This window comes from Eumetopias jubatus, unplaced genomic scaffold, assembly GCF_037043125.1.
Source record: "Eumetopias jubatus isolate StellerSeaLion01/CBP00866 unplaced genomic scaffold, mEumJub1_p1.0 scaffold_15, whole genome shotgun sequence".
NCBI classification, from domain to species: domain Eukaryota; kingdom Metazoa; phylum Chordata; class Mammalia; order Carnivora; family Otariidae; genus Eumetopias; species Eumetopias jubatus.
In genome coordinates, this window is record NW_028274821.1 from 45,225,135 (window position 1) to 45,243,241 (window position 18,107).

Here is an 18,107-nt window from a genome sequence, read left to right on the forward strand (position 1 = left end):
ACAGAGAGATAGAGAGAGAGAGAGCACAAGCAGGGAGAGAGGCAGAGGGAGAGGGAAAAGCAGGCTTCCCACTGAGCCAGGAGCCCAACGTGGGGCTCGATCCCAGGACCCTGGGATCATGACCCAAGCCGAAGGCAGACGCTTAACCATCTGAGCCACCCAGGCGCCCCTCTCAATGACTTTATATCTTCTAGAAGAAAAAATAAAGGTGCGAGGGATGGGGTTTTTTTTGACTCTTCTTCCAACTTGTTGCCCCTTTATGGTAGTGTTCTGTATGGTGAAATGACCAAATTCTAGGCAATAGAAAAGAGACTAGGTGATCTGTAATTAGTCATTAAGTAATTGAGAGTTTGGTAACTGCTTACTTAAGTAATTATACTTAATAGTCTATTTGTTTTATGGAGCAAACTTCATATTATTGTCCACCTTTAGCTGCTTTTTTTTTTTAAGATTTTTTTTTATTATTTGAGACAGAGAGAAAGAGAGAGAGAGAGAGAGGGAGCGAGCACATGAGAGGGGGGAGGGTCAGAGGGAGAAGCAGACTCCCTGCCGAGCAGGGACCCCCGATGCAGGACTCGATCCAGGGACTCCATCCAGGGACTCCAGGATCGTGACCTGAGCTGAAGGCAGTTGCTTAACCAACTGAGTCACCCAGGCGCCCTTTTTTTTTAAAGATTTTTTTTTTTTATTATTTGAGACAGAATGAGAGAGAGAGAGCTTTAGCTGCTTTTAAAAAATCTCTAATCATACAGGTGTTTCTTCTTAGCTTAGTTTTTCCTTTTAGCTTCAGGTGTGGAGCTGAGTGAAATTATATTCTAATTCCTGATGCACTATCATTGCTTTGTGCAAGGATCCTCTTCTATTAGCTCTACCCTCAACCACCCCCTACCATTCCCACTCTCATTCCTTTATCCAACAAAGACATTGACTCTACCATGTGTGATATCTTTGAATATATACCCTCATAAAATACATTGTTTTGTATGATTATTCATTTTTTTTAAAGATTTTATTTATTTGAGATTGAGAGAGAGCATGCAAGCAGGGGCAGTGGGAGAGGGAGAAGCAGGCTTCCTGCTGAGCGGGGAGCCTGATGCGGGGCTCGATCCCAGCACCCTGGGATCATGACCTGAGCCAAAGGCAGACGCTTAACTGACTGAGCCACCCAGACGCCCCCGATTATTCATTTTTAACTTACATAATTAGAATAGTGATAATCTATTTTTATTAGTTTAAAAGCTGAGTTGCTGTATGTACATCTAGTTTATTCCTTTTCTCCTGTAGGAAGTTAATACCTCATTTTACTTATCCATTATCCTACTGTTGCTTCAGTTGCTTCCAGTTCCCTGTTACTATAAATATCACTGCAGTTACGCAGTGCACTGTAAAATATATCTCCTTCTGAACTTGTGAAATAGTTTCTCTCAGAATAATAGTCTTAGGAGCGAGGTCATTGAGTCATTTTCATACATGATTTCAATAAACAACGGAAGATTGCTTCCCAGATGGCAGGACTCTCACTACTAGTGCCTAAGAATTCTCATTTCTGTATATCTGTATCAGCATTTGGTATTATCAAGTTTCTATTTTTTGTATTCTAATGAGTATCAAGTGGTGTCTTGTTTTTGTTTGAATTTCTCTCAATATTAATGAGTTTATCTCCTCACATACTTGTTAATTATTCCAACATTTTCTGTGAATTGCCTGTTTATATATTTTTACCTTGTCCATTTTTATATTTTTCTTGTTGATGTCTGTCTTGAATATTCTTTTTTTTTTTTTAAGATTTTATTTATTTATTCATGAGAGACAGACAGAGAGAGAGAGAGAGAGAGGCAGAGGGAGAAGCAGGCTCCCAAGGAGCAGGGAGCCCGATGCGGGACTCGATCCCAGGACCCTGGGATCATGACCTGAGCCGAAGGCAGACGCTTAACCATCTGAGCCACCCAGGCGCCCTGTCTTGAATATTCTTGATATTAATTCCTTGAAGTTACTCATTTTGATGTCATTATCCATTGATTTTCCACCTTATGATTTGTGGCTTTGGTCTTGTTTTAAAAGTTGTTTCCCATCTGTAGGACATGAAGAGTTTCTCCTGAGGTTTCTTTTGTTAGCTTTATATTTTACCTCTGATATTTAGGTCTTTAATCCATCTGGAGTACACTTTTGTGTTTGTGTATGATGGTAGGAATACAGCTTTATTTTTCTCCATGTAAGGAGCCTGTTTTTTCTTCATTGATAGGTAGCATCTCCTTTATCATATATCAGGTTCCCATGCGCACCTCACCCCTTTTCTTCTATTTCTTCTGTGTTCCCTTTTTTTTTGGTCAATAATCTATTTTTATTACTGTTTGTGTTACATCTGGTTGATAGGGTAAGCTCCCCGTCATGGAATTTTAATTAATTAATTCTTATTTATTTATTTATTTTGCTTAGAGCAACTTTAGTCTCCCCTCTTCCCCCACCCCCAAATTCAGCTGGAGTTTTCATTGAGATTGCAGGATTAGATGTATAGATTAATCTGGGGAAAGTGGACATTTTCAGTATTATTCTCTTATCTATGAACATGGTATATATCTCCCATTTATTTAGATTATCTTTTATGTCCTTCTAATAAAGCTTTAAATTATTCTCCATAGTCTTATTCTTTTGTGTTGTTTTGTAAGTTATTATGTTAAGTACCTTATTTTATATTTTCTAAGTAGGTATAAAGGAGCGTTGTTGGTTTTCCTCCCCAATATGTCATTATGGAAAATTTCAAACTTGCAGCTAAGTTTAAAGATTTTTCTTACAGTGACACCCAAATATCCATCTCTCCAGTTACTATTTTATTGTACTTGCTTTATCAACCGTCTGTCCCTTCATCCACCAGTCCTGTATTTTTATTTATTTAAAAGAAGATGTAGACATTAATATGCTTCTCCCCAAAGACTTCAGCATACATATTAACTATTTGTTACAGTTCTTTTTGTATTTGTTTAGTTTTTTTCTTTTTCGATAAAGATGTATATAAGAAAATCTGCCAATTTAAAATGTACCATTTGAAAATTGAATGCACACATTGATGCAGATCTAACCCTTATTAAGATTCAGAACATTACTATTACCTCAGAGAGTTCTGTGTGTCTCTTGCAAGGCCCAACCCTCACTCCACCCCCACCCAGAAAGAGAAGGACAGAGATAAGATGAAAACAAAATAATGAATAAAGGGGAAGAGGAAATGACTAGAGACAAAATGGATATTTATGGGGGAGAGGATACTATACACAATTATAAGTTTATACGTGCTAAAATACCATTGCTGCTCTTTTGTTTTCTTTATTATGTTCAGTTAGCCAGCATCATTAGCTTTTGATGTAGTGTTCAGCAATTCATTAGTTGTGTATAACACCCAGTGCTCATCACATCACATGCCCTCAATACCCATCCCCTGGTTACCCCATGCCCCCACCCCCCTCCCTTCTGTAACCGTCGGTTTGTTTCCTGGAGTCCAGAGTCTCTCATGGTTTGTCTCCCTCTCTTTTTTAACTCAGAAAATTAATAAAATATTTTGCTTTCCATCTTCCTTCATAGCTTTCTTTAAAGGATCTTATATTGAACTATAATGACTTTGAGACCTTTTTCATTTGAAAAGTTTACGACAAGAGAGAAAGAATGATAGAAGGGTGAGTGTGAGTGTGTGTGTGTGTGTGTGTGAAAGAGGCAGTAATTCTAAGGGTTGTATAATTCATCAATGACTATTTTATCATAAAGTGATTTTAAATATGACATTTAGAGGGTTCTAGGTTTTTAAAGACTTTTTTAATTGCTCCATATTTAGCTTTTTCCTGAAACCAAGTACCTCTGGTGACAGTTTACAAAGTGGCAGCATTCCGTTGGCAAGTGAACCTTCAGAGCACAAACCTGTATCTAGTTCAGCAGAACCTGACTTGATCAACTTTATGGATTTCCCAAAGCAAAACCAGACCATAACTGAAGAAACCACCTCCGCAACTGAATCAAGGTACCGTAGAGTACAGAGAAGTCTGCATTATAAATTGGGTACCCTTATTAAAATTCCATCTTTAAAGATAACCTGATGCATGTAGGCATAAATCCTGGCATTTTAAAAAGTCAATCTTAACTTTTTTCTATGATATATTATTTAAGTATCTAATGAAAGAATGTGATGATAACCATTTTTGAAATTATGTTTAATGTTTTACAGCGTCCTTTTACAAAATGAACTTCTCAAGCATACAAAGTATTTTTCCCTTTTAGGTTAGTCATTGCCAGTTTCCAGAGACATATTCTCTTTACTGTGAAATATACTGCATCCTCTTAAATACTGATTGAATCAAATATTTATTGAGAACCTGTTGTATGCTGAGCATTATGCTAAGCACTAAACATAAAAAAGATCTGGTCTCTATCCTTAGGTGGATGGTGGCCTGGGAGAGGTTAACTACTTAGCAAATAGTTGCATAATTCTAGGTGATTTTGTTTAATAAAGATGAAATAATGTTTGAATAAAGCAACTGAATGGGCACTTCGTCTTTTAAAAAGACTATTATCTACCCTCTGTCTTCTTCCCGCCCTTCACTGGAGTCATCCACTCCATCCTGTTCTTCTGACTCCTTAACAAAATGCCCGAAGGAAATGTCAGTCTTATAAGGTGGTACTGATTCTTCTCCAGTACATTCAGTAGACTCAAAATTCATTGTAGAAAATACTCTAGCTGGATAGGTTTAGATTGTGTTACAGCACAAACACAACATTTCTTCATTTTTTTTAAAGTGATGAAATAAAGAAAGCCAGAGGAGAAGTCCAAACTATGAAAATTTCACCTGCGCCTAATAGTTTATCAAAGCGAAATGTATCTTTGACTCGAAGTCACAGTGTTGGAGGTCCCTTGCAAAATATTGACTTTTCCCAGCGACCGTTTCATGGCATTTCAACAGTCAGTCTCCCAAATAGTCTGCAGGAAGTTGTGGTATGTAACAAGATTATAATTATCTGTGTATTCATGTAAGTATTTATTAGAGCAGCACATAATCCACAAGTGATAAAAATTTTTCATAAGCAGACTAAGAATTTTTTAAAATTTCAAGCATGTACAAAACTAACCAGAAGAGTATAATGAGTTCCTTTGACCTGCCATCTGGCTTCGGTAATTTTCACCTTAGAGCCATTCTTCTTTCATGTATACCGTTACTCACTTCTTTCCTAGATTCTTCTGAAGCAAACTTCAAACATCATATATTCCATTTGTAAATATTTCAGTATACTACGTAGTTCCTACGAGATAAGGACTCTTAAAAATACAATGCCATTATACGACTAAAAAAATATCAAATTATTCAATCTGTTCAAATTTCTAGTGGTTTAAAAGTCAAATTTGTGTGTGCTTTGTAGTTTGACGAATGATCAGATAATATCTATGCATTGCAATTGGTTGATCTGTTTTTTAGTCTTTTCTTTTTAAAGATTTATCTATTTATTTGACAGAGAGACACAGCTAAAGAGGGAACACAAGCAGGGGGAGTGGGAGAGGGAGAAGCAGGCTTCCCGCTGAGCAGGGAGCCCCATGTGGGGCTCGATCCCAAGACCCTGGGATCATGACCTGAGCGGAAGGCAGTCGCTTAATGACTGAGCCACCCAGGTACCCTTGTTTTTTTAGTCTTTTTTAAATCTGTAGGTCCTTTCTTTAACCTTGATTACAGCCGTATAAATTGGTAATTGTATCTAGAAGCTTGATCAGATTCAGGTTTTTGTTTTGTGGTTTTATTTTTGTAAGACAATAGCAGTGGTGGGATGTCCCTCAATAGAAGACATGAACTTTCTTTGTGATGCTAGTAGCTATTAATGCCTCAATAATGCCCAGATCAGGTTATTCATTTCTAGCTATAAAGGATGATAGTCTAATTGTCTTTATTATATGGGGTACATCTATAAAGAGAAACTTCCCCCATGTTTTCTGTTTGCTTTTCCAAAGACAGTTTATTTTGGAAAGGTAGGGTAACTGATTTTTTCCTTTTATTTACCAACTTTCAAAATAACAAGTTGGGTTCCTAGCATTCTCCCAGGTGATCAATTAATTTGGAGGAATAGGGTATCATTATGAACTCATTGATTTAAACATTTGTGTTTACATCCATTGCTGTTGTTATCCTTATTAATACTTAACGTTATCCCATCTTGATCAGCTAGAAGCCTCTACAAATTGGTGCCTTAGTCCCTTTGACACAATTCTAGTAGCTTTTTTATAAATTTTTTTTAAAGTTTCTTTGCTATCTTATGACAGTATGTACATGCTCATGTGATATACTTCTCTCTCTAGACCTAGAATCAGTCATTTCTCTAAGAAACCCTGTTCTTTTTAGAGGAAATGGTATTTGGAGACCTCAGCCTGGGCAGTAGGGGTACTCAATGAGTTGGTCATAAGCGTTTTAGTCTGATTATAATATGCACAACTTATAAAGACTAAATTGAATTCTTTTATTTTTTTAACGATTTTATTTATTTATTTGACAGATAGAGACACAGTGAGAGAGGGAACACAAGCAGGGAGAGTGGGAGAGGGAGAAGCAGGCTTCCTGCCAAGCAGGGAGCCCGATGCGGGGCTCGATCCCAGCCAGGACCCTGGGACCACAACCAGAGCTGAAGGCAGACACTTAATGACTGAGCCACCCAGGCGCCCCTAAATTGGATTCTTTTTTCATTTGTTATTTGATTTGTACAACTGCTCTTTAGTATAGTTTTTGTTGTAACCAAATGTAAAAACAAGCTTTTACAAGTAGATATAATTGTAAAAGGAGTCATCAAATACACAAAGATTGCTCCATCTGTTTAGAGTTTTAGAAAGACGATAAAGTCTACTTTTTGGGGGGAATCATTATAAAACATCTGAAATGTAGTGTTTCTTATAAAAATAGAGAAACTCTCAATGTTTAAAATAGAGTCTGTTATATGGATTATTAATTTTCTTCTGTAATCCTTTAACTTAAGGGCATTTATGATTAAGTATTTTTTCTTTTTTTAGGTTTTCATTAGGGTATACGGCATGTAGTACTGGTTCTGAAATCACTGATTTTGAAAGGATAGATAAAGCATAATCTCATTGAGAAGTACTCTTAAACATACAGAATAGATAATACTCATTTCTTCCTGTATTTTTATTTTTTAAAGGATCCTTTAGGAAAAAGACCCAATCCTCCCCCTGTTTCTGTGCCCTACTTGAGTCCTCTAGTGCTTCGTAAAGAACTTGAATCTTTGCTAGAAAATGAAGGTGATCAAGTGATTCACACATCCTCTTTCATCAATCAACATCCAATCATTTTCTGGAACCTCGTTTGGTATTTCAGACGTTTGGACCTTCCTAGTAACTTGCCAGGACTCATCCTCACATCTGAACATTGTAATGGAGGTGTACAGGTAGGGTACCAACTTCCATACTTATACTACATTGGGGTTGGTTAGAGTGAGGCTTAACTTCAAGTAACAGAGTATACAACAACAATGCCTTAACAAGATGTATGTTATTTCTCTCTCACATAAAAGTTGGAGTAAGTGGTCCTGGAATGGTATAATGTTAGGCACATGAGATCCTTCTGTCTTTCTGGTCAGCTGTGCATAACCTCTATTTCCAAGTTCTGTACCTGGTCCAGGATGGCTGCTCTATTTCCAACCATCACATCCACATTCCAGCCAGCAGTAAGGATAAAAATGGATGGAGAAGAGTACGTCTTCTTTCTCTAGGGATAGTTCCTAGAGCTGCACGTAACATTTATCTGCGTATCTGTTTGGCCCGAATTCAGTTATATGGTTCTATCTAGTTGTGAGGGTGGCTAGAAAAGGTAGTTTTTATTCTGAACTATCAAATCTCCAGCTGAAATCCTCAAAACAACTATTTTAAAGGCCTTCTCTTACCCATATTTTTCAGATGATATAATTAAAAGTTAGAGAAGTAATTTCCTCAAGGTCACATACCTACTGTGTGATGGGGAGCCAAGACCACAGTCTGCCTGTCTGACTTGAAAGCCCCTGCTGTCCTCGTGCTGGGGCGCCTGATTGCATGGGAGACACTGAGCTTCCTAGAGTTCCTTCATTTTATGATACTGATTACTGAGAGACACCCCAACATTCACCAGGGGCACAACACAATCTTTGTTTAAAGTATTACAGTCTCATTTATTTTAAGTAACAGTCTGCACAACATAGCAGAAACTATTGTACTTTCTCTTACCTTGAAATTTGTTGTAAAAGTGACTAATCTTTCATGTGGCCACTGTGCCAGTACCAAGTTGTCTTTCCAGTCTGTGGAAGTAGGAATGAGAAATTTGCACTTCAGAAAATAGGAATATTTATCATCAGATACAAATAAAAATTAAAATTTTTGCTTAGAATTTTAGGTCCAGAGTTTTGAAAGAACTCATTTGTTTTATATAATCAAACTTTCTAGATCCACTGGTAATTACTGTTATGCGTAGGGTACTAATACTGTCTGTTGATCTCTTTTAGCTTCCCCTATCATCTCTGTCCCAGGATAGCAAACTTGTGTATATTCAGCTATTATGGGATAATATCAACCTTCATCAGGAACCAGGAGAACCTTTGTATGTCTCATGGAGGAATTTTAGTAAGTAAAACAGAATTAAAGACATAAAAGACTCAAACTGGAAACAACCCATATATCTTTTCTCAGGTGAATGAATAAACAAATTGTGGTACAGTCCATACAGTAGAATACTATAGACTACTGGGGTAAAAAATAAGGAAGTGAGAGAAACTATTCTGCTTTAAGATTTTTCATGCATTTTTAGTATCTCTTCAAGAGTCTTTCCGTTTTAGATCAAATTGATTTGCTCTTGTACTGACCCATTTGACTGTCTCAGGGAGTTGAAGAGTATTTTGTGATTTTTCTGTCAAATGCCAATTTGGGTTAGGTATTGGGGAAGTAAATTCTATATACTGGAAGAGTAATTTGGATGTGTCGTTGGTATAGGGGCATGATTTCAATTATATGGATACTAATCTCAAAGATTCTAGCTTCATTTTCAGTCTTATATTTAGAACATGTTTTTACAGGGCATTTAAAGAGGTGTCATCCAGTATTCCAAAGTCCTTTGAGTCAATAAGACAGTACCACCCAGTAGATACGTGAGCATATGATATCAATAGGCAGCTCATGGAAGAAACATTACATGACATATCAGTTTGCTAGGGCTACCATACCAGAATACCACAGACTGGGTGGCTTAAACAACAGACATTTGTTTCTCACAGTCTAGAGACTGGAAGTCAGAGATCAGGATGGCGGCAGGTTTGGCTCCCATGGCCTCCCTCCTTGGCTTGCACATGGCCTTTGCCCTGTGTACACCTGCATCTCTCGGGTGTCCTTTTCTGATGAGGACACAAGTTATACTGGACTAGGGCCCCACCCTTATGACCTCATTTAATGTTAGTTACCTCTTTAAAGACCCTATCTTCAAATGTAGTCACACAGGGGGTTAGAGGTTCAACATACTAATTTGGGGGGAACATGATTCAGTTCATAACACAAACATGAAAAAATGCTTAATCTCATTATTTAGTGAAATATCCATCCATTTCTTTTGTTAAAAAGGGAAAGTACAAACTTGGTTACATCAGGATGGCAGAAGACTTTATTACATCCAATCTTTTTGAGGATATGGAGGAAAAGAACACTCTGATACACTGTTAGAAGTGAAAATGATACAGTTCTAGAGAAGAATGTGGCCTATTTTATCCATATTTAGTATGTGGATACTCTTTAACTCAGAGTAAGACAACTCTGTTCTATAGAAGTAGGGTATGGAAAGTCGTCTGCACAGTGATGCTTACTGTATGATTATTTGTTGTGATAATGAAATGAAGTCCGTAAATACCTAACAGGAGAGCGGTGATAAATCCATATCATGAAATGTGGCCTGAGTCATTTGCATATGGATCGCTGAAAAGGATGTCATTTATCAAGTGGAAAAGGGACAGGTTTCAGAACAGTATATGATCTTTTCAATTAAAAACAAAACAAAACAAAAACCCACCAAAAATATATATCTGTGTTTTTAATATATGCATATAAAAAGGTCTAAAACCACTATTAACAGTGGCTCCTCAGATGGGAAAGGGAACAGTTCACTTTTACTCTTTTGTACTTTTTAAAAAATCTATTACTATTTTGCTATTAGGATTTTTTTCCCCTTGAAAATGCTAGTCACAAAATTATGGTTAAATACATTACAAGCTGTTTTTGTTCTTTTGGTGGTGGTTTCAGTTCTGATATTTTTATGTGTGTGTGTTTTTTTTTTTTAAACAGAAGCAGAGTAACCTTGAAATTTATGCTAGATATAGAACTAGGGGCACCTGTATGGCTCAGTCAGTTGAGCATCCAACTCTTGATCTCAGCTTAGGTTTTGATCTCGGGGTCATGAGTTCAGGTCCCATGTTGGGCTTCACGCTGGGTATGGAGCCTACTTAAAATAATAATAGAATTAGAGTTGCTATTTCTTTAGTTATTTTCCTACCTCTCTTGAAATGCAGAAGTGTTTCAAAATACTCTGTAATTTGTGATGGGAATAAAAGAGCTCTCAAGAATGGCCTTGTTTCTCAAGAATGAATTGATTTGGGCTGCTTTAAATGAAGAATTGGCATGTAAATGACATCAAAAGACGTAAGAATTAAGTGGGTGAGAACTTCTGGAATGGTAATGACTTCCAGTGATTTCTGGAAGAGGAGCTTCAGAGATCCACTTCCCAGCAAAACAACCATAATTGTTAAAAATAATAATTTAAAAGGGAGAAGGGAAGATAGAGTAGGAGGGTCCTGAGTTCATTTTGTCCCACAGCCAAACCAAGGCAACAGCTACATGTATTGTACTAACTCTGAAAATGACTGGAAGACTGGCAAAGCGTGTCTTCCCAAGCTAGTTTAGAGGAAAGGCCGTGTCAGCACTTGGGGACCACTCCCAGCACAACTAACCACAAATGGGAGGGGCGTCACAAACATGGAGGAAGAAGGGAATCGGACCCCACCCCTGGCCTTGGGGACTTTGACTGAGAAGACAAGCCCCCATAACATCTGGCTTTGAAAATCAGCAGTGCTGAACACCAGGAGAACCCGAGGATGATAGGAAACTGAGTCCCCACCTTTAAAGAGCCAGCATGCTCAGTAACTCGCCAGGAACACAGCAAAGCAGCAGCTCGAAAAGTGCCTAGGATATACGTGAAAGGGGATTTATTGACTAATTTTAAGACATGTACCAAAGGGGCAGGGATCTGCATATTTCTCTGGGAACAAAAGTGTTAGTAGGCACTGTTTTTCTTGCCCTTTCCCAGACTCGATAGCTAGACACTTGGGGGAGCGAGTAAACAGTCTCCATGTACCTTACCAGCACTGCATGCCCCTCCCTGACATTCCCCATCCAACCCACTTGCCTCACCAGGTGCCCCTCCAAAGTAGCTCCTGCCCTGCCACACCCGAAAGCAGCCCTGGCTGGGAAAGGTGTCCTTCCGAAGTGACTCCTGCCCTGAGGGGCAGGGGTGTAAACCACCCCCCACACCAGCATGTCTGCAGTTCCTGCATTCAGGCCTCTTAACTGGCTGCACAGGAAGCAAGCCTCACCCGTCAGTGTGCCTGCAGCAGTAGTACAGGCTAATTGCAGACAGCTGGGCTGAGGGTCAGCCCCACCCACCAGTGGGCTCCTGGTGGCTGCAGCTGACCTCTCAAACCCTGCCCAGTGCACCTACAGCAGGTTACTGCAGCCAGCTGGGGTGAGGGTCAGCCTCACCCACCAGCATGCCCGAGGCAGTCACAGCTCAGCCATAACAAGAGGACACACGCAGCCCACAGAGGGAAAGCTCTTGGAGGACCTGGTTCTGGTGACTGGGGGGATTGCACTGTAGGGCACCACAGGACCTCTTCCATGCAAGGCCACTACTTTCACAAGGACTGGGAGAGACAGCTGACCTACCTAATATAGAGAAACCCAGAGTTAGACAAAATGAAGAGACACAGGAATATATCCCAGATGAAAGATTTTTCCTAATCTGAGGAAGGACATAGACACCCGGGTCCAGCAAGCCCAGAAAGCCCCTAAGAAGATGAGCCCAAGCAGGCTGCACCAAGATGCAAAATTAAAGCTGGAGAATTTTAAAACAAGAGAAAATAAAACTGTCACATACAAGGGAAACCCCATAAGGCAGCTGATTTCTCAACAGAAACTTCGCATACCAAAAGGGAGGAGCATGACATATTCAAGTGGTTAAACGAAAAAACCTACAACAAAGAATACTCTACCGGGCAAGGTTATCATTCAGAATTGAAGGAGAAAGAGTTTGTCAAAAAGAAAAGGTAAAAGGAATCCATCACTATTAAACAAGCCTTAAAAGAAATGTTAAGTGGAAAGAGAAGGCCATAAATAGAAGAAAATTATGACAGGATTATATCTACAAAAATCAGTCAAGGAATACACAAAAAGAAGTAAAATAGGACATTATGGAGGGGGAGTAAACATTTAGTGCTTTAAAAATGTGTCCAAACTTAAGTGACCATTAGCTTAATATAGAATGTTATATACATACAGTGTTATATATGAATTCCATGGTAACCACAAATCACAAACCTATAATAGATACAAAAAATAATAAAGAGAAAGGAATGCGAGCATAACACTAAAGAAAGCCCTCAAACTATAAGAGAGCAAGAGAAGAAGAAAGGAAAAGAGAACCACAAAAACAACCAGAAAACAAGTAACAAAATGGCCATAAGTATATACCTATCAATAATGACTTTAAATGTAAATGGATTAATGCTCTAGTCAAAAGAAGGGGACAGAATGGATTATGCTGCCAACAAGAGACTCACATTAGACCTAAAGATATACAGAGAATGACAGTGAAGGGATGGAGGAAGATACTCCATGCAAATGGAAGCAAACAAAGGAAAAGCAACTAGGGTAGGAATACTTTTATCAGACAAAAAATAGACTATAAACAAAGAGTGTAGCAAGAGACAAAGAAGGGCCTTACATAATGATAACAGGATCAATCCAAGAATAAGATATAACAGTTTTGAATGTCTAAGCACCCAATATGGGAGCACCTAAATATATAAAGAAATTGAATAGATATATGCAGAACATTTCATCTCAAAACACGCATTCTTTTCAAGTGCACATGGAACATTGTCCAGGATAGATAAATGTTGGGCTGCAAAACAAATTGTAATAAATTTAAGAAGACTGAAATCCTATCATGCATCTTTCCTGACCACAACAGTGTGAAACTGGAAATCAATTACAAGGAAAATACTGGAAAAAACAAACAGATGGAAGCTAACCAACATGCTCTTAAACAAGCAATGGGTCGATGAAGGAAATTAAAAAAAAAAAAAAATACATGGAGGTAAATGAAAATGGAAACACAATAGTCCAAAGTCTTTGGGATGCAGCAAAAGCAGTTTTAAGAGGGAAGTTTACAGCGCCACAGGCCTATGTCAAAAGACCACAAAAATCTCAAACTACTAATATCTAAAGGAACTAGAAAAAGAACAAAGCTCAAAGTTAAAAGGAAGGAAATAATAAAGATTAGAGTGGAAATAAATGAGAGACAAAAAATAGAAAAGATCAGTGAAACCAAGAGCTGGTTTCTTGAAAAGGTAAACAAAATTGATAAACCTTTAGCCAGACTCATTAAGAAAAAAAGGTCTCAGATCAGAAATGAAAGAGGAGAAATAACTAACACCACAGAAATACAGAGGATTATAATACTGTGAAAAATTATATGCCAGCAAATTGGACCTAGAAGAAATGGGTAAATTCCTAGAAACACAGTCTTCCAAAACTGAATGAGAAAGAAATAGAAAATCTGAGCAGAGTGATTACTACTAGTAATGCAGTTGAATCAGTAATCAAAAAACTCCCAACAAGCAAAAATCCAGGACCAGATGGCTTCACATGTGAATTCTTTCAAACATTTAAGAGTTAATACCTGGTCTTTTTAAGCTATTCCAAAAAATACAGGAGGAAGGAAAACTTCCAGATTCATTCTACAAGGCCAGCATTACCCTGATACCAAAACCAGATAAAGACACTACCAAAAAGAAAACTACTGGCCAATATCCCTGATGAACATAAATGCAGAAATCCTTAATAAAATATTAGCAAACCAAATTCAACAATCTGTTAAGAGGATCATTTACCATGATCAAGTAAGATTTATTCCAGGGATGCAACAATGGTTCTATATTCCCAAATGAATTAATGTGATTAATAAGAGGAAGGATAAAAACCACGTGATGATCATCTCATTAGGTGCTGAAAAAAGCATTTGACAAGGTAGAACATCCAATCATGATAAAAAAAATCTCAACAAAGTAGGTTTCGAGGGAACATACCTCAACATAATAAAAACCATATATGAAAAACTCACAGCTAACATTATACTCAGTGGTGAAAACTGAAAACTTTTCCTCTAAGGTCAGGAACAAGACAAAGATGTCTACTCTTACCACCTTTATTCACCATAGTACTGGAAATCCTAGCCACAGCAGTCAGACAAGAAATAGAAGATATCCAGATTTGAAAGGAGCAAGTAAAACTTTTACTATTTGAAGATGACACGATATTATATGTAGAAAACCTGCAAGACTTCACCCAAAAACTATTAAAATTCAGTAAATTTATGTAAGTAATAGCCAGAAATTGATAGCATTTCTATACACTAAAAACAGTGTAGCAGGAAGAGAAATTAAAACATTTCTATTTACAATTGTACCAAAAAGGATAAAATACCAAGGAATACATTTAACAAAGTAGGTAAAAGACCTATACTCTGAAAACTGGAACAGTGATGAAAGAAATTGAAGATGACACAAACAAATGGAAAGATATAACATGTTTGTGGATTGGAAGAATTAGTATCATTAAAATGTCCACACTACCCAAAGCAATATACAGATTCAGTGCAGCCCATATCAAAAATGCCAATAGCATTTTTCACAGAATTAGAACAAATTATCATAAATCTATATGGAACTAAAAAAGATCCCAAAAAGACAAAATAATCTTGAGAAAGAGGAACAAAGCTGGAGGTTCACAATCCCAGATTTCAAGATACACTACACAGTCAAAATAGTATGGTACTGGCACTAAAATAGTTACATAGATCAATGAAACAGAATACAGAGCCCAGAAATAAATCCATGCTTATATGGCCAGTTACTCTACAAACAAAAGAGGCAAGAGATACATAATGGAGAAAAAGTCTTTTCAACAAATGGTGCTGGGAAAATTGGATAGCTACAGGCAAAAGCATGAAACCGGGCCACTTTCTTAGACCCTACACGAAAATAAACTCAAAATGATTTAAAGCCCTAAATGTGATACCTAAAATCTAAAACTCCAAAAGAAAACTTAGGCAGTAATCTCTTGGACTTCGGCATAAGCAACATATTTATGGGTATGTCTCCTCAGGCTGGGGAAACCAAAGCAAAAATGAACTGTTGGGACTACATCAAAATAAAAAGAGGTTGCACAGCAAAGGAGGTACCATCAACAAAATGAAAAGGCAGTCTGCTGAATGGGAGAATAAATTTGCAAATGATACATTTGGTAAGGGGTTATTACCCAAAATATATAAAGAACTGACATAACAACAACAAATAAACAATCCAATTAAAAAATTGGCAGATCACTTGAAAAGACATTTTGCTAAAGAAGACATTCAGTGGCCAAGAGACACAAAAAAGGTGCTCAGAATCACTAATCATCAGGGAAATTAGAATCAGAACCACAATGAACCTCACACCAGGCAGAATGGCTAATATCAAAAAGAGTAGAACAAGTGTTGGTGAGGATGTAGAGAAATGGGAACCCTTGTGCACTGTTGGTGGGACTGTAAATTGGTGCAGCCACTGTGGAAAACGGTATGGAGGTTTCTCAAAAAATTAAATCTAGAACTACCATATGATCCAGTAACTCCACTACTGAGTATCTGCCCAAAGAAAACAAAAACACTAATTCAAAAGATAATATGCACCCCTGTGTTTGCTGCAGCATTAATAGTAGCCAAGATATGGAAGTAACCCAAATGTCCATCAACAGCTATGAATTGGTAAGATAGAGGTGTGTGTGGACTATTACATAATGGAATATTACTCAGCCATTAAAAAATAAGATCTTGCCATTTGCAATATCATGGATGGACGTTGAGGGCATTAATGCTAAGTGAAATAAGTTAGAGAAAGACAAATACTATATGGTTTCACTTACATGTGGAATCCGAAACAAACAAAAAACCAGAAACAGAGGCCTAAATACAGAGAACAACCTTGGTAGTTGCCAGAGGGGAGGGTTGTGAGGAATGGACACAATAGGTGGAGGGGATTAAGAGAAACTTCCAGTTATATAATAAAGTCACAGAGATGAGAACTACAGCAAAGATAATATAGTCAGTAATGTTTTATGGTGACACATGGTGACTTTACACTTACTGTGGCGAGCTACAGAATTGCCAAATCATTGTGTTACACACCTGAAACTAATATAACATTGTATGTCAACTATACTTCAATTTTTTTTTTTTTTTTTTTTTTTTTTGAGAGCGTGAGCAGGGTTAGGGAGGGACAGAGGGAGAGGGAGAGAGAGAAGGAATCCTAAGGGGGAGTCTCCACGCCAGTTGCCCAATTGCAGAGCCCAATGCGGCGTTTGATCTCATGACCCTGAGATCATGACCTGAGCCAAAATCAAGAGCCATAAGCTCAACTGACTGAGCCAGCCAGGCTCCCCTCAACAATAAAAATTTTTAGAAAGTAATGTCTAAGGGTATAGAAAAAATAAAACATTTGTTCAAGAAAATATACTAAATTTCAGTAAAAACAGGAAATTTCTGTGGCGTTTGAGCTACCATATTCTGTTCTCTCCCACCCCCCACCCCCAGCTCCCAGCCAAGGGCTACAGCATCTCTCCGGGAAAAACAGGCTGCCAGTAGTTCTCAGTCTCCCAGCTTTGTATAGCCGAGGCTAAATTCCAGGAGAGCTGGAGGCTCACTTCCTCTGCTCTGCACCCATTCATTTCTACCCCGGCTTCAGCAAGCCAAGAATACTGGGGCCTCAGTTCTCAGTGCATCTTGCTCATAGGGCAGAGGTTTTATGCCAGGAGAGGCAAGCTGAAAAAACCAGAGTCAACTGTCCCTGCCCATTCCCCTGTTCACAAAGCAGGAGTGTCATTCCAAGAGAAGGGCCACTGTGCCCAAACCCAGCTACAGAGCAGTGGCTCAGAGATTTTGCCCAAGGGAAGAAGCAGGCCATCAGAACATTGAGCTCTAAAACCCTCCCCAAAGGAAATGACTTTATCTGGAACAGAGCGTGGAGAAATTCAAGCCTGAGCACACTCTTGGAAATAGTGGAGATTTGTTGACAAGGCCAGTATTATGCAGATAGAAAAAAAAAAAAGACATCATAAGAAAACTAAAAATCTGTATGAATATCGATATAAAAATCTTCAACAAATTCTACCAGCCTGAATCCATCAGTACAGAAAAAGGACTGTACATCATGACTAAGTGCAATTTATCCCAGACATGCAGTGTTGGTTTAGTATTTGAAAATCAAGTAATGTAATATACCATACCAATAGAATAAAGGACAAAAATCAGTCATCCTTTGTTAAAAACACTCAACAGGTTAGGAATGGAAACAAACGTCTTTAGCCTAATTATGAGCATCTGTGAAAACCCACAGTTGACATCATACTTAATGGTGAAAGACTGAATACTTTATCCCTAAGTACAGGAACAAGACAAGGATGTCTTTTTTTCCTCAGTTTTGTTCAGTATTATGCTGGAAGTTCTTACAGTAGTGCAATTAGGCAAGAAAATAAAAGACATCCAAATTGGAAAGGAGGAAGTAAAACTGTATTTGTAGATTATGTGATCTAACAGATAAAAATTCCAAGGAGAACACACACTATATGGAACTAATAACTTCAAAATTGCAGGATATTGGATGGAGGGGATGGGGTAACTGGGTGATGGGCATTAAGGAGGGCATGTGATGTGATGAGCACTGGGTGTTATATACAACTAATGAATCATCGAACACTACACCAA

At 38.0% G+C, this 18,107-nt stretch overlaps 1 protein-coding gene across 4 annotated transcripts in view; it reads left to right on the forward strand.

Moving 5' to 3' along the window:
- Positions 1–18,107, forward strand: part of DENND4C (DENN domain containing 4C) — a 136,891-nt gene that overhangs the window by 109,601 nt on the left and 9,183 nt on the right. For all 4 annotated transcript variants that reach the window (XM_028107238.2, XM_028107241.2, XM_088019019.1 and 1 more), the window contains 4 exons: positions 3,821–4,003; positions 4,777–4,972; positions 7,168–7,413; positions 8,500–8,617. In XM_028107238.2, the coding sequence (XP_027963039.1) occupies positions 3,821–4,003; positions 4,777–4,972; positions 7,168–7,413; positions 8,500–8,617 (743 nt within the window). The remainder of the gene's footprint in view (positions 1–3,820; positions 4,004–4,776; positions 4,973–7,167; positions 7,414–8,499; positions 8,618–18,107) is intronic.